Raw genomic sequence first — 25,717 nt, 5'->3', positions numbered from 1 at the left:
AAGGCTAACGTAGACCGAGCCGGTGACCGCAGGAAGTGGCAGCTTAGTGTAAGCAGGGTGAGGGAAGATGAAGGATGACCCAGAGCTCTGGTTTGAGAACTGCTCAGAGGGAGGCATCACCACCTGAGATGGGGAAGATGGGAGAACAGACCAAGGGGAAGGTTCAAGTTCAGTTCTCAACATTTAGCTTTAGGAAGTATCCTATAAATGTTGCATTAAGACTGCTCCAGTGGTTAAATTGCTGGAAGCGAAGGTTCTGGAATCAGATATAACAGTTTGAATTCTGGCTCTGTTATATTCTACCCAGGCAAGTTGTTTTATTTTCTCTGTTTCCTGAAATGGGAATACACACACACCTACCTCTGAAGGTAAGATCACAGGGAGATAATGTTTATAAAATGCCTTTGCACAGAATAGACTTTGTAAATGGCAGTTACTACTACTATAGTTTGCTAATAGCAACATATTATGTTAGCAAAAAGGCTGAATTTTCACTTTTGACATTTATAAACTGTGTCATCAAGGCAAATAACGTACCTTAGATTTCTAATTTTCAGAACAGTCAAAATCCTCCCTTTCCTACCTCATTAGGTATATAAAAACAATAATGATAACTCCAACATCATTGATTTAGCCTTGAGCCCAGCGTTGCCATTGATAGATGGAACAGAGTTGCCACTGGTGAGGAACCTGGGATGAAGGATCTTTTTTTTTCTACCACAGGGAAGAGAAGATTAGGAATATTCAGTGGGTGGCTCCAGGAACTCTGTAAAAAATGGCACCGTGAAGAGAGCAGTGATTTGGGGGAAGACCTTATTTAAGGTCTGTCTCACATGTGTTCCTTGAGAAGGAACAGAAAGTTGCCCAAGATATGCAAATATGAACTACAAAGTTCTTACCGAATATTCTAGAAATGTAACCTTCAACAGTAAACATTACCTGTGTGATGGTCATGAAGCGTATGTTTTGATTTGTTCACTTAAAGTGCAAATGCATTCACAAGCTTAATGTGAACTGACCTGTTGTTGTAGAAATCATGTAGATCCTTGTATTATGGATCAGAAAGTGTCAGCCTCCCAGGGTCCACATAATTCTTTCAGGCTCTCTCAAAACACAAGAGGAAGTGTGGTCTATAGAGGTAATGTACGGATAAGGTAGGATAGTGATTGTGAAGTGTCCCGTAGACTAAAAGTGTTCTAAATACATGAGAAGTTATTTTGAATATTATTAAATTTAGGGTAAAGACAGGCTTATTTTGAATTAATCCTTGCTTATTTGTTCATTCATTTGCCCAGTCAACCAAGAGATAGTATCTTCCATGTATAGGGCACAGCAGAGGATACATATGGGTATGAAATAGCGCCTGTCCTCGGGGAGTTTCTAATCTCATAGAGGAGCATGGTCACACGCAGAGAAAACCACACTACTATACTCGGGGGTAAAGACTATAAAGAGGTGTCTAAAAAAGCCACCACAGGAGTTAAGACGACAGAGGGATTGCTACCAGTTGGATTTGCTAGGTCTAACTTCAAGAAATAGAAGTCAAGTTGACAGGCTGTAATACGAGAGTGAGAAAACTCACATAGCAACAATAATAATAATGACAATAATAAAAGCAGATTTTTAAGTTTCTATGTGTGCCAGGAATATGCCAAGTGCTTTAAATGTATTGACAACTTTAACCACCACGAACCATAGGCAGGAGCTGCTGTGATGAATTCCCATTTTACAGTTGGGGAAACTGAGACTTAGAAAGGTCACATACCTAGTAAGTTGCAGAGCCAGGAATCCAACCTGGGTCCTGCTAATCACTAAGTCACTACGCTGTACAGGTAGGATGAAAGCCGTGAGGAAACACACAAACATGGTAAACCTCATTCACAAATCATTAGATGTCCAGTGTGGCTGAATGAAGCCCAGGGTTTTCCAGGGATATAACAAAAAACAAACCTAGAAAGGTAGGTTAGGAAAAGCTTGGGTACAGCCTGAGTGTCAGACTAAAGACTTTGGACTTGATTTTATACCTAACGGGTGGGCAGAGGTCCAAATAAAGACGGTGGTAATTGTCGGAATAGATGATAACATTGTGAGAGAGTATGTTCAGAGACAGAAAAAGTAAAGAAGTCGAGGGAAGAATTACGGAATGGCTCTTTGCATTTTACTTGTTTTAAAATAAAATAATTCTGCAGGAGGTGGTGTGGTCCGTTTAGCAGTCATTTGCTGTTTCTTGTGAATGACTCCATTAAATGCTACAGGGATTCTGAGCGAGATTAATGCCGTGTAGTACTGCCCTCATAGAGATCGGGCGAAAACCTGCTGGCTTTTCCATTTCTTATTTTACTCTCAATACAGTACCTTCAGGGGATGAGAACCAGATGCTACAGAGGGAGGATGCTGGCTGTTGGTGTATTCTCAAGGATGTCCGTATGAAAAGTTTGAGGTCAGTCTGCTTCTGAGAATTCACAGTAGAAAAATTTCCATTTATCTTAAAGTAAACCAGAGGATCCTTACAAAACGGCTCTGACCTCCTGAGTTCATGGAGACAGAGTCAGGGCAGTTTCTACCATTATAATTGTGGATCATATGGAAAATCCAAGAGGCAGGGGAATACAGTGGGTGCTATCATATAGAGTAAAGGCACCCTCATGAGTGATAAGACAGTGGGTCTGGGGCCACATTCAGTATCACAGCTGCAGAAACAAGTAGAAATATAGTTTGTTCCCTTGGTATTTTGACTGTTGGGAGTCAACCTGATCCTTTACTACCTATTAGTATATCATAAGCAATGCTAAAAACACTAATTTTACTGTATACAGGAACTGAAGTGGATGCTGTTGAACAAGGATGACTAAAATATGGAGAAAAGAGAAGAGTTTCATGCCTCACAGGGAGCTTGTGGTCTTCTGTTTCTTTGGAAGGTATAGCCTGCAGTTATACATAATAGTTGATGGAAGATACAAAGATATAAAGAACAATGACTTTTCCCCAGTAAAAGATATTTTGGTATCCTACTTTACTTTTCTTAGTTACTTACTTTACTTTTCCTTGCCCAATTGACAGCAAGGAATTATAGAATTAGTATCCAACCACTGAGAAAAGTAATCTTGATTAGCACTTGGGTAGTACTCTAAAAAAATGTCCAAGAACTGACCTTGTGATCGATAAAAGTGCTTTCCTGTTACCCTTCTTAAAAGGAAATGCAATTCTGGTCTACCTAATACATGTATGTGACCTTACTGAAACTTACCATGCAAAGAGCTTTCCTCTGACAGAGTTTAGGCAGTTTTTCATTTGTCTATAATATACTACAATTAAAGGACCAATTTTCCCCTTAAGGGACATGTTTAATTTTAGAAGCATAATATTCAATCTGAAAATGAGGGAATTTTAACCCATTTTCCATTAATTTGTTAATGTCTCAGAATGCCAAGATCAAGATCTTTGCAAATAGTGGCTTCGTAGCAGCAACTTGGCCTTATGCCTATTATGGAAATGCTGGGAAGAAATCTCTGGGAAATGAGATTGCTGGGTTTGTTGTGATTAACAAGGGAAGTGACCAACTTTCCTTTTTTATTTTTAAAGTTTCTTTATTTTGCAAGAGAGAGAATGTGCACATGCATGTGTGCACAAGCGAGGGAGGGGCAGAGAGCAAGAGAGAGAGAATCTCTCTCTTAGTGGGGCTCAATCTCACTAACCGTGAGATCATGACCTGAGCTGAAATCAAGAGCTGGAGACTTAATCAATTGAGTCACCTAGGCACTCCCAACTTTCCTTTTTTAGATAGTGGTTTTAACCGTAACCCTTTTAATTCAGTTTGAACTATAGTTAAATATTATTTAAAGCTATTTTTATTTATAGTATTTTGCTTTAGAATTACATCAATGAGAACAGAAGAGGTGATAGCTTTTAAAATCTTTCATGAGGGGCGCCTGGGTGGCTCAGTTGGTTAAGCGCCCAACTTCAGCTCAGGTCGTGATCTCGCGGTCTGTGAGTTTGAGCCCCACGTCGGGCTCTGTGCCGACAGCTCAGAGCCTGGAGCCTGCTTCGGATTCTGTGTCTCCCTCTCTCTCTGACCCTCCCCCATTCATGCTCTGTCGCTCTCTGTCTCAAAAATAAATAAACGTTAAAAAAATTTTTTTAAATAAAATCTTTCATGAGAAGTTATCAAATTCAAAGAGACAGAATATTAGAGTTGGAAGAACCTCTGGGATGGTGTGGTCTAATCCCCTCAGGCCACAAGTGAGGAACAGTGGTCCAAAAGATTTAAAAGACCCTTCTGATTCTATCACAATGGATATCACCTAAAATATAGTCAAATGGGCTCTTAACAAAAAGGCAGAGATTAAATTACTACTCTTACTCCTACTCTGATACCTCGCTCATCTCCTCAGTACCTCATATAACAGGAGACTTCTAGAAGGTGTGAATTCCTGAATGATATGCTACGGTATTTTATTTTCTTCCATTAATGTTACTGAGTTAGTTAAAAAGGTTAATGAATACCTCTGACGCTAAAACCAGACTATCCGCATCGCTTTAGAGACCCAGAAACTAACTTACTTGGGATGAGCTTTCAAGATATGTATCTAGCCCCCAAGCCCAAGGAGAGAATCAGGGTGTAATAAGCATGAGGAAGCCGGCCCCGTAGGGAGCAGAATGGGGAACCGTGGTGGCTCGGATGAGAGGGATCGACAGTGGGCTGAGTTAGGCTGAGCATCTCGGCTCCCATCTCTAGCAGTCTGCCAAACTCTTCACATCACCCCCAGGAGTCATCAAATACCTGTTTGGGGAAATGCGAGGTTAGACAGACAAGGATGTGGACCACTTAGGACAGAAACTGCTGGTAGGGACCTTTTTTCTGAGAGCCTGCCCAATCCTGTCTTGGAGCTACGCTGGCTGAACAGAAAGGTCACGCAGTGCAGAGCAAGGATCACAAACCCAAATGCCTGTGGGCAGCAGACTTGCTGCAAGGCGTGGGTGTCAGGGAAACAATTTGGACAAACGGGAGAGAATATCCCTTATCCAAAGAGACAGGCTGAGACTCAGCTTAAGCCCGTGGTTCCATATGGGCAGGCCAACCTAGTGCTGTTAAACTGTTAACGGCAGTCGGATATTTAGATTTACTTAAAAAAATTTTTTTTCAACGTTTATTTATTTTTGGGACAGAGAGAGACAGAGCATGAACGGGGGAGGGGCAGAGAGAGAGGGAGACACAGAATCGGAAACAGGCTCCAGGCTCTGAGCCATCAGCCCAGAGCCCGACGCGGGGCTCGAACTCATGGACCGCGAGATCGTGACCTGGCTGAAGTCGGACGCTTAACCGACTGCGCCACCCAGGCGCCCCTTAGATTTACTTTAAATGAGAAATTCTTATTTCTAAATGTTCAAAACTAATTCTAACTTTTCCAAATCACGGTGCAGACCAAAGGATACATGCTCCATGTCTTCCAGTTTGCTGCTTCTCCTCGAGAGCGTAAAAAATGTGGATTATCGTATGTGGTTGTAGAAAAAAACAGACAAGCCTCCAGTTATGGTGACAAGACAATGATACAAAGTGGTGTATTATTCAGATTTATCAGACAGAGAGTCTCTAAAATTGATTCAACTTTGGACTAGTTCGCAGGTCCAGTGGCTAGTATCCCTTGGACCTCTGAGTGGGCAAGGGGTGGTAACAAGAAGGCATTTGCACTCATAGGTACCTGCAGCACTCAGTACGTGGTGTAAGTGATCACTGTCTTTCCCATTGAGCTTGGAAACTTCAAGCTCCTTCTTACCACAGTGGTTCAGACAACCACCACCTGTTAATCAGAGATGACATTAAAAAAACCCGGAAAATTACTGATTCTTCCCATTCTAGTTGAACTATAGTTTGGGGATACTGTATCCGTTTATTTGTACAAGAACATTCAGAGAAAGGTGATATAATGTAACAGCATAAAACAGAATCTCAAAGGTACTCATTCATGCAAAACATGTTGAGAATTACTTCAAAGTAGGCACCGATGTTGGTCTAGCTGATCACCTCTCCACAGGTGTTTCGATCTCTAAGTGCTGGCATTTCTCTTCTAGTCTGTTCCTGTCTCTCTTTGATTTTGTGGTAGACGGAATCTCTGAAACTATGGTGTCCCTCTCCCATCATGTGCTAATCCCCAGACCCTCTGAATGAGATAATGTATCACTCCCATGACTGTGTTGTATCGTTCGACCCAGGTGACCTTAAAAAGAGAGATTATCTGGGTAAGCCTCACGTGATCAAATGAGTCCTTAAAAGTGCAGAACTTTCTCTGACTGTTGGTAGAAGGAGAAGTCAGGGATTTAAAATGTGAGGGATAGCCAACACTACATTGCTGGCTGTAGATGGAGGAGGCCATGTGAGAAGGAATGTGGGCATCTCTAAGGGCAAGAAACAGTTCCCAGTTGGAAACGGGGACCTCAGATCTGCAGCGTCAAAGAACTGGAGTTGGCCAATAATCTGAGTAAGCTTGGAAGTGGATTCTTTCCCAGAGCCTTTAGATAAAACCTTAGCTCAGGTGACACACTGACTTGGGCCTTGAGAGATGCTAAGCAAAGAATCCAGAAGAGCTCGCCTGGACTTAGGACTTCTAGAACTGTGAGGTGATAAATGGGTGTAGTTTTAAGTCACTGGTTTGTGATATTTTGCTCCCTAGGAAGAGTTAATACTAACATTTAGCTACACAGCAATAGCTAATACTAATATAGTACTAAACTCCAATGGCAACATCTACCTGAAGATGGAAGAACAAACTAGATGGAATTTTACATCTGCTTCCAGGCTTCTGTTTGTCAAACTCTCAGGACATTCCCAAAAAGCAACCAAGCAGTTTATTGGAATGTTATGGATTAGCTGAAATCTACCAATTTTGGCATTTCTTTTCCAGACAGTAGTTAGGGTTAATTTGTAACATATATAAATACAATAGGGCTTGCATATATAATGTACAAAGACCTCATATAAATCTATAATGATACAGTTGCCTAACGGGAAAAAAAAAAAAGGACCAAAAGACTTGAACAAACGTATTGCAATGGAGAATATCCAGATGACAAATAATGAAAAGGTGCCCAGCATCCTTATTCATCTGGAAATACACACTAAAGCCACAAAAAGCTAACAGTACACACTCTCAGAATGGTTAAAATGAAACAGATCGATGATACCAAGTGCTGGTGAGGGTGGGAAGGAAGCAAAACAGTCAGCAGGAATGCAAATCGGTACCACCACTTGGAAAAACTGTTTGGCACTGTCTACTAAAGCTGAGCATGCATGTAACATATGGCCTGGCGATTCCACTCCTAGGCATAACCTAATAGAAATGCATATATATGTTTACCACAAGACATACACCAGAATGTTCACAGTAGCATTATTTGTAAGAGTCTCAAACTGCAAAATATATGAATTATCATCAATGGGAAAGGCTAAATTGTGATCTATTGGTATAAGGGAATGCTATAATAACAAAAAGAATGAATTACTGCTGCAGGTAACGGTAGGAGTGGCTCTCACAAACATACTGTTGGACAAGAGAAGCCCAGTACCAAAGAAACAGGCTACATGGTTCCATTTATAAACAGTTCAAAAATCAGGAAAATACATTTATGGTTTAGTCAGTCAAGATGGGGGTTACACTGTGGAAAGCGATGGGGTAGCGATTGGGTGGAGACATTGGGGTTTTGGCGATAATTTGGGGTTCTGTTCTATTTCTTGACCTGGGTGGGGAATATGCCAGTGGTATTTCAATAATGTGTACAAATAAGATTTCAGCACTTTCCTACTTGCATCTTGTACTATAATGTAAAAATGAATTTTATTTTTTTAATTAAAAAAATTTTTTTAATGTTTTTTATTTATTTTTTATTTTTTTTTTAAATTTTTTTTTTAACGTTTTTATTTATTTTTGGGACAGAGAGAGACAGAGCATGAACGAGGGAGGGGCAGAGAGAGAGGGAGACACAGAATCGGAAACAGGTTCCAGGCTCCGAGCCATCAGCCCAGAGCCTGACGCGGGGCTCGAACTCACGGACCGCGAGATCGTGACCTGGCTGAAGTCGGACGCTTAACCGACTGCGCCACCCAGGCGCCCCCATTATTTATTTTTAAGACAGAGAGAGACAGAGCATGAACGGGGGGGGGGGGCAGAGAGAGAGGGAGACACAGAATCGGAAGCAGACTCCAGGCCCTGAGCTGTCAGTACAGAGCCTGATGTAGGGCTCGAACTCACGGAGTTTGAGATCATGACCTGAGCCGAAGTCAGACACTCAACCGACTGAGCCACCCAGGCGCCCCTAAAAGTGAATTTTAAAACCCCTCTGTTATAATCTAGTAATATAAAATAAAAAATATACCTTTTCTAATTTAAGGTAACTTTCTCCTCACCCATTTCTTTTGTGTCCATAAACATATGTTAAGTGGCTCTAGTTTGAATACATAAAAGAGAACCAGATGACTAGGAACAAGAGTATTCTGCAAAAAATCATTTTTTAGATCAAAAGGAGAAGTTTTAAGGAGATCTGCCTTTTATCTTAGAAAAATAATATTCCAAATAAATGGCTGTTGCCATTTGAAAATTAGACTTTTTGTAAGTGGAAAACTTTCTGGTCTTCCATTTATGAAATTTTCTGTGAAGGGGAGGTTATGCTGGTGACCCATAGAGAAGCATGTGTGTCATAAATACTTCTAGGAGCCCTTGAAAAATTCGATGGAAAAAATTTCCAGTACATTGAGATCATCTAGAAGAAACTTATTAGAGAACACAGATAGTGGCCAATTTACTCTTGGTACCTGTGACTCAGAAGTCACTGGTGGAAGGTGTTACATCTTGATCTTGATATTCTGAAAAAATGAAATGCAAAGCATGGCCAAGATACAGTTGTGATGACACCAATAAACCTATACTCTTTAAAAAAAATGTTTATTTATTTATTTATTTATTTATTTATTTATTTATTTATTTATGAATGAGAGAAATGGAGACAGAGATAGAGAGTGGGCAGGGGAGGGGCAAAAAGAGACAGGAAGACAGAGTCCCAAGCAGGCTCTGCACTGTCAGCGCAGAGCCCCATGCGGGGTTTGAACTCATGAACTGCGAGATAATGACCTGAGCTAAAATCAAGAGTCGGATGCTTAAGCAACTGAGCCACCCAGGTGCCACACAAACCTATACTTTTGATTGCAAAGGAGTTAGCCATCTTTTCCGAAGACTCATAACACTCAAATCAATATCTGTTAAAACAATTACTTGAAAATTACTAAGGATTTAATAGAAGTAAGGACCATCCACACATCTGGGCAAAGATAGAATAGGCGTGGGTATTTCAAAGGAAAGGGTAACATTTTTTTCAGCATTCTTGGTTTTGCATGCTGGCTTAGTCCAGATAAATGAAAGGAAATATTTGAAGCTGAGCAGAGAAATAGTTAAGAGAAGAGTCAGAGGATTACAGGAACACAGAAAAACACCGTAGGTAGATGAAGAGGTTTTGTGATTTAAAGATTCATAATGGGCACTGAGGAGGGCACCTGTTGGGATGAGCACTGGGTGCTGTATGGAAACCAATTTGACAATAAATTTCATAATTATAAAAACATAAAGATTCGTGATGTCATTCTGAAATGCAAGATGATATCATGAAGTAACTTCATTTTAAACCTACCACATAAACATTGACGTTTTGCTATATTCTATACGCATCCACTTCATGATGATCAGTCATAAAAACAGCTCATCTATAGGTGACTGCATTGTTCAATCCACAATTATCATTAAGAACCTCCTGTGTATATCTGGAGACTTCATGTGAGATGCAATAGAAATAAGCAAAAAAGATGACTCAATTACTGTCCCCAAGGAGTCTATGGAACCTAAAGGCACAACAGAAAAACTCACAATTTAGGCAAGACAAAATGTAAATGCCCTCCAGAGTTGCCAAGGGAGCGCCAGTGGGGTTCAAAAGGGAGAGAAAATGAGAGACTGACTGAACCGGAGGTGGATTTGACTTGGGCATATATGCCTAGAAGGGAGGGAGGGAGGGAGAGAGTATATTTTTGAAAGGTCTATGCATGGGGATAGTAAATATTAGGGATGACAGTGGAAAATTTCACTGTATTTCACAGTTTTTGAGAAACATTTTAGTTGTCTTTCCATCTTTATTTGCAACTACAATAATTTGCTGTTTACATTTGACATCTACTAAGTGACTATGATTACTGTTTCTTGGTGAGAAAGCTTATTTAAATTACACTACAGTGAGCCTTGTTTAATATAACCGACAAGAAATCCATATTAACGGATGGTTTTCCACAGCTCTTTCCATGGAAGAAAGAGGAAAGTTATAAAATAAATAATATTAGAGGATCTTGTAATTTTTTAAAACTCTGGAATAAATTATAAATCAGTACAGATTTAGCATAATCTCTAAACCTCTTGACTCTGTGGCACTGGCCTAAAGATTGATGTTCAGAACAATGCCCTCTATCCTGGGGGACTGTTTCCATGTGCTCTATCAAAGACTCAAGTATCTTTAATTTAATATACATTCTAGGAAACATACTTTAGAAATATTTTCAGCAAAGTTCTAAACAAAATAAGTATTTCAGTGAATTTTAGAAAATAAAACAATCCAGAACACGTTATTACTCAAATATCCTTTCTACCAATGACTTAGTATTGTCACAGAATGAAGATTCAGCTCCTTCTTCATTCAGGGTAATAATGGGTGATGTGAGGTTCATTTTAGGGAAGTGGGGCATGGAAACAGTCAACTTTAATTTCCTGGTATTCAATAATGGGTCAGTTTAGTTATGGTAAGCACTTATATATATTCACTCAGTCTTTCCATCAATCCTTTATAGAAATGCTATTATCATCCCTATTTTAGAGATAGGAAGGTCGAAGCTTGGAGAGGCTCAATAACTTGTCCAAGGTCAACACAGAACCAAGACTCGATCAAGTTTTTTTGACTTCAAGAGGCACTACATTTTGCTGAAGTCAGAATGTTCGTTAACATTCTAAATGATTAGTTCATATTTACTATGCACGTATTATGTGCCAAACACTGCATATGCATTAATTCTTTCGCTTCTCACAGCAACTTGTGAGTGTGGTGGTATAATTACCACCATTTACAAAGGAAAAATCTGTCCTCCATGCCTCAACACTCTGCCTCGGTTCTCTGTCTCCATCACTCAATTTATTTTGCAGGTTCCTCTTCACCTTCCTGACTTGTGACTTGTCACTTTTGGAGAGCCCCAGAGCTCAGTCCTCTGTCTTACCCCCCTCAGGTGCCTCATGGTTTTATGATCCATCTTTGTGCTGTTGAGTTAAAAATTCACATCACCTGCCCTCACTTCTGCAGTGAAATCCAGGCTTAAATACCCAACTGTACGCAGTTGGGTATGTCACATGTCACTTGAATGGTAGAGAGACATCTCAAACATAACATATCCCAAACCGAGCTCTTAATTTTCCCCTAAGTCTATTCCTCTTACAGTCTTCCTTATCTCAATACATTTTCCTTAAAATTTTAACATAGATTAAATTCAACTTTAATTAATAAAATCTATAGTGTCAACAGCTTTCCTAAATAGACTACTGACTTTGCTGACATTTATATTTTGAGATTTACTGAAAAATACATCTGATTCCAGGGTTGAGATTTATGGTTGGATGTGTACACATGCACACACACACACACACACACACACACACACACACACACATACTTCCTAAGAAATAATTTGTGTACTTTTAAGGGTATATAAGTAATTAAAATCAATATTTATATCTATGATTACAGATGTATACATACTTCTAAGATATAATGTGTCACAGTTTCAATAGTATATAAATAAATAAAAGTCTTAAGTGTAAAGTCAATGCAACAAGTTATGTCCTGCTGGGAAATGAAAAGGTGTCCCATGTGGTTATTCATGGAGACAATATACATTAAGCTTAAGATGGGATATCACTTAACATCCATCAGAATAGTTGGCATGAACCAGACTGGGAATACCAAGTGCTGGTGAGGATGTGAAGCAAGGAAAACTCTCAGATTAGAGGGAATATAACTCCTGTGAGTGGGAATGTAATATTTAACATCAAAATATGTTCTCAAAAGGGCATCTATTACTTTCATCAACTCAACACCATCCGCTTTGGGGAAGTGCCATTTCTCTGTTTCATTCTGCTGGGGCTGTTCAACATACACTCTGCCTCTCCTACCAAAGGAGCAAAGAGTGCATTATATCCCCGGACACAGTGATTAGGGTAATGGTCAGCATTTGCTCCAAGCTAAGTCACTGAGAATCTTTTACAGGAGATCCATTCTCATTTCTTTCTCTGGTATCATAAACTCTCAAGATGATGTAGGCGTGTGGCTGCTGGGGCCATCTTGTCATAACATAAGGAGCGGCTTTCCTAGGCAAGGAGATCGGAGAGACAGAATGCCTATGACATTACTGAACTTATGTTTGAAGCCAGGCTACACCTTGGACTCCAAGCTTTTGTAGGCTAACATATTCCCTCTTGAAGCTAGTCTACATTGGGTTTCTGCTATTTGTACTTGATGCTGTCCTTGTATACGGTTGAGCTATTATTGCTCATCATTTTCCCAGGCTGTGTTGCATAAGAGCTCATTTTATTCCTGTTGAGAAAGAAGAGCTCTAAAAGTTGCAAAAGAAAAAGTATTACAAGAAAAAAGGAAAATGTGTTTTTTGCTATAGGAAGTATCAGTTCATATTTGATGAACAATTCTAATTGAAAGTATCTCATATTCTAGGACACCATTTGTACTTCTCTTTCCTCCAATTGTCATTCTCAATTATTTGAGCTTATATGGGGTGCCTGGGTGGCTCTGTCGGTTGGGTGTCCGACTTCAGCTCAGGTCATGATCTCACGATTCGTGAATTTAAGCCCCACGTCGGGCTCTGTGCTGACAGCTCAGAGCCTGGAGCCTGCTTTGGATTCTGTGTCTCCCTCTCTCTCTGTTCCTCCCCCATTCACACTCTGTCTCTGTCTCTGTCTCTCTCAAAAATAAATAAACGTTAAAAAAATAAAAAAAAAATTATTTGAGCTTATGGATACCTAATCCTATCTTAACCCAAATTAGGAAAACAGGAATGGAAAAAAGCAAGAAACACAAACAGAGAAAAAGGAGGATGGCTATAGGGAATACTAGAAAAAAAGCTGAGTAGGACAGTTAGAATAGAATAGTACTCATAGTGAGAAATGGAGAGCAGAATATCAAAGAAGAATTGGGTGGCTAGAAGGGAAAGGAGGAAGAATGGAAGACAGACAGTGAGGAACAGAGTGAGAGAGAAAAAGTTGAGAAACGGTAAGCAAGTCCCCATTTGACAAATGAGCTAACTAAGGCACAGGGAAATAAGAAACATGGTCCAGCTTAATAGCTAGAAATCAGTACAGTGAGAACAGAACCCAAACCACCTAACTCCAAATCTAACTTAAAACCTATATAACCAAAGGGAAAGAAAAAGGAAAGAGGGTGGGAGAGAATACAAGAGAAGGGTAGAGGAGGGTGGGAAGTTCATTCATTTTCGAACCTTCCATGTCAAGAGCATACCGTACTGCTTATTCTGCTAAGAACTCCTTAAATCTCATACTTAAAATTTTTTTAGAAACCTCATACCTTTTAAAACATTTCAGGCCAACAGACATATTAATATTTTTAAGCAACACTGTTCTACATGAATCACACAGGGTGGGAAATAAAGGAGAAAGGAGTTTGCAGTTAATAGAGTAAGCCTCTTTTCTCTGCTACATTTCACCAGCACGAAACTTACTGGTAAAATCAGGTCAAATAATCATGTCTGACAATTGTTAAGAAGTGTATATAACGTGATTTAGTTTCAATTTCAAGTTCCAATTCATTATTTCATAATTTTTCTGCCTTCCATCAACATTACACAAAACTGGGCTCTCTCTTAACATTTAAAAGCCAGATGAGGATACCTTCCAAGTTTTACCACAGCTGTAAGGGTAAATTAATAGAATTAATTTCTATTGTCATCATTATTGAAAGAAAGAATACTACACCACATTTTGCTAGATATGTCTCCTAAGGCAAGGGAAACAAAGCAAAAATAAACTATTGGGACTATGTCAAAATAAAAAGCATTTGCACAGCAAAAGAAACCATCAACAAAACAAAAAGGTTACCTATTAAATGTAAGAGGATTTGCAGATGATATGTCTGTTAAAGGTTTAAATTTTTTTTTTTTTTTCAACGTTTATCCATTTTTGGGACAGAGAGAGACAGAGCATGAACGGGCGAGGGGGCAGAGAGAGAGGGAGACACAGAATCAGAAACAGGCTCCAGGCTCTGAGCCATCAGCCCAGAGCCCGACGCGGGGCTCGAACTCACGGACCGTGAGATCGTGACCTGGTTGAAGTCGGACGCTTAACCGACTGCACCACCCAGGCGCCCCTGTTAAAGGTTTAATATCCCAAATATATAAAGGAAGAACTTCTATAACTCAACACCAAAAAAACAAATAATCCAATTAAAAATGGGCAGAAGAATTAAATAGACATTTTCCTACAGAAGATATTCAAATGGCAAACAAGAGACATGAAAAGATTCTGGACACCACTAAACACCAAGGAAATGCAAATCAAAACCACAATGAGGTATCACCTTATACCTTCCAGAATGGCTAAAAAAAAAAAAAAAAAAAAGACAAGAAATGGGGTTCCTGGGCGGCTCAGTCGGTTGAGCGTCCGACTTTGGCTCAGGTCATGATCTCACAGCTTGTGAGTTCGAGCCCCGTGTCAGGCTCTATGCTGACAGCTCAAAGCCTGGAGCCTGTACGGATTCTGTGTCTCCCTCTCTCTGCCCCTAATACATTTGCATTCTGTCTCTGTGTCTCTCAAAAATAAATAAACATTAAAAAAAAAAAAAAGACAAAAAATAACAAGTGTTGGTGAGGATGTGGAAGAAAAGGAACCCTCGTGCACTGTTGGTAGGAATGTGAATTGGTGCTTCAGTACGGAGTTTCTTCAAAAAATTAAAAATAGCAAATACCATATGGTCCAATAATTCCACCACTGGGTATTTACCCAAAGAAAACCAGAACACTGACTCAAAAAGATATATGCACCTTATGTTTATCGCAGCATTATTTATAATAGGTAAGATATAGAAGCAACCCAAGTGTCCACTGATAGATGAATAGATAAGGAAGATGTGATTTATACACATATTATGCAGCCATAGAAAAGGACAAGATAGTGCCATTTTAGACAAAATGGATGGACCTAGAGGGTATTATGCTAAGTGAAATAAATCAGACTGAGAAAGACGAACACCGTACGGTTTCACTCATATGCGGAACTGGAAAAAATCCAAATAAGTGAATAAACAAACAAAAAGCAGACTCAGACCTTTAAACACAGGGAACAAACTGATGGCTGCCAGAGGGGAAAAGCGTGGGGGAACAGGCAAAATGGGTGAAAGGGAGTGGGAGACACAGGTTTCCCGTTATGGAATGAGTAAATCATGGAAATGAAAGGTACAGCAAAGGGAATACAGTCAAAGGTACTGTAATGGTGTTGCATGGTGACAGATGGTAGCTATACTTGTGGTGAACATGGCAAAACACACACACTTGTCGAATCACTACGTTGTACACCTGAAACAAATGTAACATCGTGGGTCAACTACATTAAAAGAAAAAAAAAAGGATACTGTACTCAACTTCTCATTTTAACCACTGATACTATATGGTCCCCTTCCTCTCTTTATTCCTAAATCTTAGGATACAATGATTGGTCATTTCCATTAATTCTGATTCGCTGGCCTCATGCTGTGAAGTTACAAGAAGGAAAGAAATCTCCTATTTTTCTCAGTCTCCGTATAGTAAAAGAAAAAGTACCAGCCCTTTAGTTAATAATACTATTCTTGCGATTTGGAGGGGAAAATACTTTGCTGCCAAAGTATAATCCACATAGAACTGACTGCCAGGTGAAACGTTCTGATGGAATGAGACCTTATTATAGAAGCTATTGACACAAGAACTCTAAATCGCTGAAAAGCACCACTCACCTCTTCCTGAACCCAACAGAGTAATGATGGAGTATTGATGAAATTCTGTCTGCCGCAGGAGGACAGCACAGTTCATTCTTAACCCAGAGTGGTTTATCAGGGACGGACAATGACCTGACCCAGAGCTTAGTGAGCACAACCTCAGGACTCCGACATACCCATCACTGAGACGTCATATTCTATCAGCAGCGTTGCTTCTTGTCCACACTGTTTAAGAATACTCATGGCTTCGGCATGCGTGGTTCCAAGAAGCCGAATTCCATCCACACTGAGCAACCTGTCGCCAGGTTTGATGGTGCCCTCTCTGAAGGGAGAACACAGAAACAGTCTTCATTAATGTAACATAATGGGGGTTAGCATTAAGAGTCGCTCAGCCAAGGGGCACCTGGGTGGCTCAGTCAGTTGAGCGTCCGACTTCGGCTTGGGTCATGATCTCACGGTTCGTGAGTTCAAGCCCCGCGTCGGGCTCTGTGCTGATGGCTCAGAGCCTGGAGCCTGTTTCGGATTCTGTGTCTCCCTCTCTCTCTGACCCTCCCCCGTTCATGCTCTGTCTCTCTCTGTCTCAAAAATAAACGTTAAAAAAAAAAAAAAAGTAAAACAAAAACAAAAAAAAAAGAGTCGCTCAGCCAAAGCGGGTATTTCACACCTTCCCCATCCATCCTATTTGCGCTTCGTCTTAAGCATCAAGTGTGATAGTAAGGGACTAAAGAGGTGGCTCTGAACAGAAAATTGCTGCAATATGCAAGTCAGTAATAAGGAAATAACTGCCCAATAGTCGATCACCAAGTTTACCCCCAGTTAATTCTTGGGGTGCAAAAATACTAAAGGCACATTTTCCCTTTTCTAGGTTCTTGTCTAAATACCTAAAATTGATTTATTAGGGCCCAGAAAATAGCATTTACCTATTTTTTTCCAAAGCCAGGTGAGCAGAAAAGCCTGCTGATTCCATTCCATTTATTATCAGTGAACCCAAGCAGGACTGGGAGCACTGGTGAAAAATTTCCCTAGTCTAGACATTTCCCTATTGATTTATAAGGCCATTTAGGCAATCATTAAATCGATTCAGTCTCATATTCCTTGGAAGAGACAGGGAAATACTATTCTTTCTGCTGTGACCATAGACACTCAAGGCACTGGAAGAAGATGCCTGAGGACATTGGAGACACCACTAAAATATAGCCAGGAGGCTTCCAGATTATAACCCTCCTGCCTCAGGGAGGGTCATGATATGAGAAGTCAAACTGGGGTGGGAGGATTACAAATTCAGGATTTGGAAAGGATAAGAGTGATCTCTTAAATATCCTTCGCCTAGATAATTCTCTAAGAATTTTGACTCTAAATTTTTATCTTAAACTTTTAGATTCCATTTCATCCTAAGTTAATTTGATAATATGTTGCTCAGAAACTGGTAGCTTGCTTCTGACATTTTTGTTAACCCCAAGGTAAATGTTAATAAGGAACGGAAATATTCTCATTTACTGCAGGAAGAATAATTCACAAGAGAAGCAGGAGAGAGGAAAAAAAGGCAAGATTTCTGTGCAAATTCTGACTTTGTATTGTCCTCTGCAAAGGCAAACATACTATGGCACAGGTGAGAAACCAGTAACTTCATATTCTCTTATTTTATATTAAACACAAACTTTTTAGAAAAGTGAGCTAACAGCATGGATTTTGAAGGAGAATGAACCTGAATTCCTAGCCTGGCTCTTCCGTGTACTAGCTGGTAAGTCATGTACCCACACGGGGCCTCAGTTTTATCACTGTAAGTGTGGCTAAAAAGTACTTAGTAGGCAGTTGTGAGGACAAATAAAATAGTGTCTGCTAAACACATAGTACATTTCCTAGCACATGGCTCGGTGCTCAATCAATTGTATTTATTTTTACTATTTCTGTTGCATAAGAAAAGGTTTAAACATTATATCCCGGTTTGAAACATAGTGCAGAGTCAGGGGTAACCAGGGCATTATTCTCCCACCCTTCAACCACAGCGAATGGCCGGAGTTGTGGTCCCTTGCCTTTATGGAATGGACGTTTGCGATGGGAAATTAATACAAAGACCAGCATCTCCTGAGACAGCTAAGTTGTGCGTTTACATACGACCTCCTCTAATATTTGTGATATGAGAGATGAAGGAGCTGCCTCTTCAGATACTCAAATAAGTCCCGAAGAGATAGCTCTAGATACTGACAATGCTCCTTCCCTTTTATTGAAATCACTTCCATTCTCACATACATAATCATCATCAACAGATAATAATAACCAGAAGGATGTTGATTAATAGTAACAGTCAGAACATCACCACCTATCTTTCCAGGGTAGGAGGTTAGCAATGGGAGACGATGTGTTTAAAGTACGTGCCTTTAAAAAGCCAGCTACCTTTTATTAAGTATCTACTGCATGAAAGGTCCCCTGCAAGGCCCCACCCAGTCTCTTATAAAACTGAAGACCTTGTCAGGTAGGTATTATTATCGACATTTCACAGTGGAGGAAACTGAGCTTAGAACTGGTAAGTCACTTGCCAAACACATAGGGTAGTGAGTGTTGAGCCTGGAGTCAAACCTTCTTTCTTCTGATTTGGCAGCCCAACAATTTCAGTATTCACATTCCAACACGTTTGCTTAATATCTATCTTTCACTATGAAATTTCTAATTCCTCAACTCTATGCCAAAGTCCCCACCTTTGTTGAATCTGTTTGGATAGTGACACAGACAGAGGAAGTTTACCTGTCAGCAGGTCCTCCGGGACGAACACACGTTATTACAACTGGACGAGATTTATTTCTATCGTCATGTGCCCCTCCTGGCAAACAAAAGAAATACAGCTTATAAGTGCCTTCATTAAAAAAAAAAAAAAAAAAAAAAAAAAAAAAAAAAAAAAAAAAAAAAAAAAATTCACTTACAAAATGGCAGCTGAGAAACTAAAGTACATTTTGTTGATGTATGGAGGAAAACATGTAAAATTTTTCCAAAAATCTTATTCATTTTATATAGAATATGTTTTTGAAGTCATGATGTCTCCACCTCTCAATAAATACATGGCTGTGTTCAGGGGCGATATATAAAATATTTAACCCAGCGTCGTAAGAACATAAACTACTTAACAAGTACTAGCCTAATTATGACAATAGCCAGTTATCAACACAGTGCAGGTGGGTATACCTGTTGCCAATTAACCTGGGCTATAATACAGGTGAATAGGTCTACAACCTGGCATAAAGGAAGCAAAAACTGGAGAGGGGGGGAAATACGTAAGTATATAAAACAAGAAAGAAAAAACTTCAAGTGGCTGAGATGGGTTCCATTAAAGTTGGGGTGTTCAAAAAATGGACACATAATTTCAAGACAAGTGCAATGCTTAAATGGAGATTTTATTTCCGTATATGGAAAACTTCTGCTCAAGAATTCTTGGAAACATAAAAGCTTTTAGATGGAAGGTAATTTATTATAAAGTCTCTTCTAAATCCAGGACCCTTTTGTAGAACGTCCATAGTCTGTGCTCCCCCAGTCTTTTCTTGAGACCCACCAGATGGCCTACTTATTAGGTTTGAGGCAGCCCATTTCACATTCGGACGTGTAGGGGTGTTAGAAGCTTCTTCCTAATTATTCATCTGATATCTAACTTCCTTCAATTTTCACCTACTTGTTCTTATTCTATTATTTGGAGCAGTGAAACAAAAATGTATGCTTTCTACTACAAGAAACTTTTTCTGAAAGTTGAAAACAGTGATTATACACCTGCTAAGTCTCATCTTCTTTAGGCTGGACATTTCCACTTTCTTAACTATTCTGCATCTGACCTGATTTCCGTATACCTCACCATCCTGGCTACCCACCAGATACCTGCCAGTATCTGATAAATACGAATGTTATCGTCAGATATTCCTTCCATAACGCCTTCCTGGTAGAACAGACTGGCATTTCCCAAACTTGGAACGGGTAGAGAGGTCAACTTAAAGAATCTAACCTAAAAGACAAATCAAAAGGCATTCACTGCTCCCGATGAAGGCAAATGCTTCCTTTCTGCTTACTTCTATTACCAATGATTTATTCAGTCTGGCTGATTGATAAAAGCTCCCTTTCAGTACCTCACTCTTCCACTCAGTTTGATGGTTTCTTTTGAAATTCCTCCTTGTTTACAATAGGAAATTCACAACTTCCTTGGAAAAGGATTTTAAAATGAAACCATGACAATAAATTACAGCACATGCTTACCCATATTTATATAAATACTACTATGTAATTTCTCTTTTGCAAGGGGATCATAAAAAGGTAGGTTTGTTTTCTCCTGAAGGGATATTGATTTAGAAAAGGATGGGGGCTGACGGCCATACAAGCTTCCATAATTTTGATTTGGAGATCCACATTTAAATCTGTAACAGTGAATGCATGGCAAAGTGTGAGACGGCTCTAAATTTCTCGATATGTGACATTTTACCATTATTTGAAATAATGAACCAGATGTAGCTTGCGATTCACTTACATTTTACAAGTTTGGAACTGCAAAGCAATTGACACACACAGACCCCAGTGGTATTTCTCAATCCTGGCTGCCTGTTGGCATCAGTCCCCTGGAATGCTTTTTAAAAGTATCAATGCCAGAGACACAACACAGACCAAATCTGAACATTGGGCTCTATCTAGCAGATGAGTAGACCTATCTATAATTTTAGAGTTGAGAATGATCAATAGGTAAATTTTCCTTGCCCAAAGTGAAAAAGAACTTAGTGGCAGAGTGCTTTCCTTATTGTCCCAAGCTGTTTGCCTTAGCTTGGCGGTGAGGGAATTAACTGAAATTTAACTCTGGCAAGATTTAGGCCAGAACATCATTTTTCATTCTCAAGGTGCCAGGTTCTACTGTTCGGCGAGTCAAGGTGCTAGAACCTATGACACGTAGCACTGGAAATGCAATTCCATTCATCAGGTAAAAGCCTGTATTATTGTTCTACGACCCATTCTAATTGGTTAAGAAGAAATTCACCAGTACTAAATGAATATGCCCCATCTGTAATATTGTCCTCCTTCTTCCTGAAAGTCCTGGTGTTCTCACTAAAATAAGTTGAGCTCAAATTCCATCTATGCCATAATGTCTTCTTGGCCATGATAACACTTGCCCACAGTACTTTCTCATTCTACAACTCTTCTTGTGACTAATCAAGATTCTGAAGCAATGGGTGGGGGTCACCTTTTGAGCAAGGAAGAGCCTTCAGATAGGCCTCAAACTAATCTAAACATTAAGTTCTTTATGTGATTCTTATGAGAAATTGCACAAAATTTCACAAACTTTTACGTTCAACTAATATACTAAGTGAGTTTTTAAAGCTGACCAAAATATGGTGCCCCTAAACTAAAATCACTATAGCACTAAGAAGTCTGATGTCCGCACAAATCTAGGCAACATTCAATTACTTATTCATTTATTTGTTAAGGGCCTACGATGTACCAGATAGTATCCTAGGCTCATATTATAAAATTCTTATTACTCATGCACATACAGATATTTGAAATTCCTGCAAATGGCAAGATAAGCATTTTGCTAACATTATATCATCAGCTGTCTTGTGGTGGTTGTAGATTTCAAATGCTTCCGTTTTTTTCTGTTCCTAATGATAAATTACTGTTGTTTTAGTTCTTTCATTAGCAATTTGATTTACTATTGATTAACCACACAACAACTAGTAATGAATATTTGCACCCAGCAGTATTTTTTACTGCAGCTTTTCAGTAATTAGGCTTGTATGCATGTGATTCAAGAGTGCCTCTCTATCATACTACACTGCAAAAACGGATTTGTACCACCCTCTGAGCCAAAATTACTTTCATATTGACTTTTTACTATATTCATCTAGTTCTTTTACACAGAAATTTGGGAATGGTTAAGGTAAATGATGAAAGTAAAATGATCCTGTTTGCGCCACCTAAAAAAAGGAGCTGGTCAGAAAAGGGTAATAATTGCTGGTCTAAACCACTCAGTGAATTCCTCGTTTTCCATTTTCTCTACCGCTCACTCAGGCACTTTGTCTTAAATTCACTGGACTATAATTCCCTGCAGATAGGGGTCCTGTCCTATGACTCTCTAATACTTGGCCCTATGCTGACATGTTGACCTGTCCTTAATAAATACCTGACTGATTGATTTGCTAAATGATTGGTACAGAATGGAATCTAAAGCTTAGTCATTTAAGACAAATCTGTATAAATGAATGTATTTCTTTTATTCCTGGATGCATGTGCATTTATTAAGGTGCTTAATTAAAAAATTTTTTTAATGTTTATTTTTGAGAGAGAGAGAGAGACAGACAGACAGAGCACGAGCTGGGGAGGGCAGAGAGGGAAACATAGAATCCAAGGCAGGCTCCAGGCTCTGGGCTATCAGCACAGAGTCCAATGCAGGGCTCGAACTCATGAACCACAAGATCATGACCTGAGCTGAAGTTGGACACTTAACCGACCAAGCCACCTAGGCACCCCAAGATGCTTAGTTTATTTTAATTAATGCTTTAATAATTTGGATAAATTTTAGACCCTAGTGAAGTATAGAATATAATAGGTAAAAGCAAAAAACATCACGAAATGTGAAATGTTAAAAACATTTCTGATGCATACATAGTTCCCTATTGAAGTTTATTGTCATATGCAGAATTATGAGTTGTTTATGTATAGTCTTTGAGGGGTGAAACTGCTAATAAGAAAAATAAAATATTAAAAGTCAGAATTACAGCTCAGAATTCATGGTTTTATAGCCAAGTTGGAGTCACCTGAAATCTTTATTATTAATGTCTTCCCATAATAAAATAAGTTAAGCTGATGCACATAGGTTCCCAAGGGATCAGATTATCTTCAATCCATTTTTAGAAAGCTACAATAACAAAATGTATTTCAGGAGAAAATAATTTAAGCAAAGTTGTTTAATCCTAGTGTATTAAATCAAACCAAGCCATATTCATCAACATTTTTGACTCAGAGATACAGAAAAGTATAAAGGGAAAGCAAAAGACATGTAGAAAAGTGGCAAATCAGCAGGATGAATGAATTGACAAGGTTTACAAACAGTGACTTCTTACTCTGTATGGATTGAAAGCAGATCTAAGTCATTTGGATTCCACTTTGATTCCTACTCATTGCTTTATTTTTTAAAAGAATGGGTGCAAATATTATAAGGGGACTTTATGCATTGGGATCATCTGTTGTTGCTGTTGTTTTCAGGATGACTTTCTAGTTCACTCCCAATATTTCATTGACAAATTCTCTAAGAATATCTGATGATTCATGTTTTCTAGCCATCACCTACCTCGGATTACAAAACCAAAGGTATTGCCTTCTTTATGTAATGTGACCTCCACCGTTCGGAAAATAACACTCGATCCTTGAACAGCTGAATGCAGGAAAGAGAGAGAGAAATATATTAAATCATAACATCATTTCCTGTTTTTTTTTTTTTTTTTAAAGTTTATTTATTTTTGGGACAGAGAGAGACAGAGCATGAACGGGGGAGGGGCAGAGAGAGAGGGAGACACGAATCGGAAGCAGGCTCCAGGCTCTGAGCCATCAGCCCAGAGCCTGACGCGGGGCTCGAACTCACGGACCGCGAGATCGTGACCTGAGCCGAAGTCGGACGCTTAACCGACTGAGCCACCCAGGCGCCCCTCCAGTTTTTTTTAATGTGGCATAAAACACTACAGATCCCCCTTGCAAATAATTCTTGTTATGAAAAATACAAGGGCGATAACTGCTTTTCAAAGAAAATGTTAAAAAAATACATACAAATACCATAAAATAGTTGTCTGCATTAGGGACTTAGGCTTAGACCCGAGTGGAATCAAAATCATAGGCACTTCCTTTCTTCTTATGGAGCCAGCTTCTAGCTAGAGTGTAATATTCACATCGTTAAAACTCTATATACCAGGAGAGATACTCTTTATGTAATCAATAGAATTATTTTCCCTTTGTGAAATGCAAAAGCAATATGATTTTTGTAAACCTTGAAATAATTAATGTATTTACATTTATTTTTAGAGGAAATGCAGGAAGAAAAAGTATTACTCTCAAATTACCACTAATAGATTAGGCGATGAAGACAGGTTTTCTGACATGATGCACAGCAACTAACAAAGACATCAGCAACCCAAATCACACCTGGAGGGCAAAAATATTTCTGTACAACATTCAAAATGTTACTGCTGTCTAATAAAATATTTACTTGATTTCATTTGATACTATCATGCTTATGTTATGTTTGCCTGCTTACGGCTCTTACTTCACAAAATAAAACTGCATGGCCAAGTTGATATCTCTAATTAATATCACATACAGTATACGTGTGTAATACGGGGTGTAGGTTGTATGAAGGTATAGTAACTAAACTCTTCTGTGAGACTGTTTCCAGGAAAGTGGTGGGTAATTCTGCTTAGATAGTACACTATTGCTGAATTAAAAAACAACAACAACAACCAAATTTCCACAAATTAATATCTCATCATTATGGATACAGGGATGTTTTTATTCGGAGAGAGAAAAGAATTTGCAAGTATAGAATCTGATGGTCTTAGATCCTTAAGTGAATTTGTACAATGATATCTAATTACTTTATGCTGTGGTCCTTATCAATGGCATATTTTTAACATTGCGATTAGATTTTGAAAACTTTATTGCATGAAACATTTATCAATAAGAAATATATGATGGAATATAGGTATAGATTCTAAAGATAGAATTTAATTGCATCTATTAAAAGAACATTTCTTGCCATTTACAGAAATAGGAAGTAATTTTAATTTAGCATTGATTACAATTATTTTTAATTATCAGAAATTCTGAATCCTCAAAGGAATAGACATGATTATGAAAAGCACACAGATAAATTCACAAAACTGCGCACATCTGGCTGGGATATAAAGTACGTCACGAACTTGGATCTGCTGAAAAACAACATAACCCTACAGCTGAACAAATGCTTTGGTATACTGCTGATTTAATTAAATGTCATATTCTTGCTAGCAAGGGAATTTCAGTTCATTTTAATCAGCTAGGAACGGTACACAAATAGCTGAAAGTGTTGAGGTACAGTTTTAATTAAATGAAAGAAACTGAGTTCAAATCAAACGTTTTCTTATTTTCATGACAAACAAGCCACTTGAGGTAATTGGTTGAGAACACGATCTTTTTGTTCTAATGAAACAAATAGAAAGGAAAGGAAAAGATACAGGGAGAAAGAATTAATGAGCGTCCACTGTGTGCCAGGAAATCTGCAAAGTGGTTTACAAATACTATTTCATTTAAACATTAAATCAGCTTTTAATTCTATACAACCAAATTCTAATTCGGGGCCACCTGTCCTTGTCAGCCGGGTGTCTGTTCTGGGAACGAAAGGCACTGTAGTTTGGTGGCTCAGTCGGTGAAGCGTCCGACTTCAGCTCAGGTCATGGATCTTACCGTTGGTGAATCTGAGCCCCACATCGGGCCCTGTGCCGACAGCATGATGCCTGCTTGGGATTCTCGTCTCCCTCTCTCTGTGCCCCTCTTCTGCTCTCTCTCTCTCTCTCAATCAAAATAAATAAATAAACCTCAAAAATATTTTTTAAAAAAGGCACCATAGTTCACCGTAGTTTGAATTTTGTTTGAGCTCAATCTTGTTGACCACAAA

General features: G+C 39.0%; 1 protein-coding gene across 14 annotated transcripts in view; it reads right to left on the bottom strand.

Moving 5' to 3' along the window:
* GRIP1 (glutamate receptor interacting protein 1) overlaps positions 1–25,717 on the bottom strand; it is a 684,764-nt gene that overhangs the window by 120,942 nt on the left and 538,105 nt on the right. For all 14 annotated transcript variants that reach the window (XM_086712887.1, XM_086712895.1, XM_086712890.1 and 11 more), the window contains 3 exons: positions 23,366–23,449; positions 18,802–18,877; positions 16,236–16,381 (listed from right to left, as the gene is read on the bottom strand). In XM_086712887.1, the coding sequence (XP_086569013.1) occupies positions 16,236–16,381; positions 18,802–18,877; positions 23,366–23,449 (306 nt within the window). The remainder of the gene's footprint in view (positions 1–16,235; positions 16,382–18,801; positions 18,878–23,365; positions 23,450–25,717) is intronic.

Source organism: Puma concolor, chromosome B4 (genome assembly GCF_028749965.1).
Source record: "Puma concolor isolate L17-30 chromosome B4, mPumCon1.1.hap2, whole genome shotgun sequence".
Taxonomy (NCBI): domain Eukaryota; kingdom Metazoa; phylum Chordata; class Mammalia; order Carnivora; family Felidae; genus Puma; species Puma concolor.
This window is presented reverse-complemented; position numbering and strand designations above follow the sequence as displayed.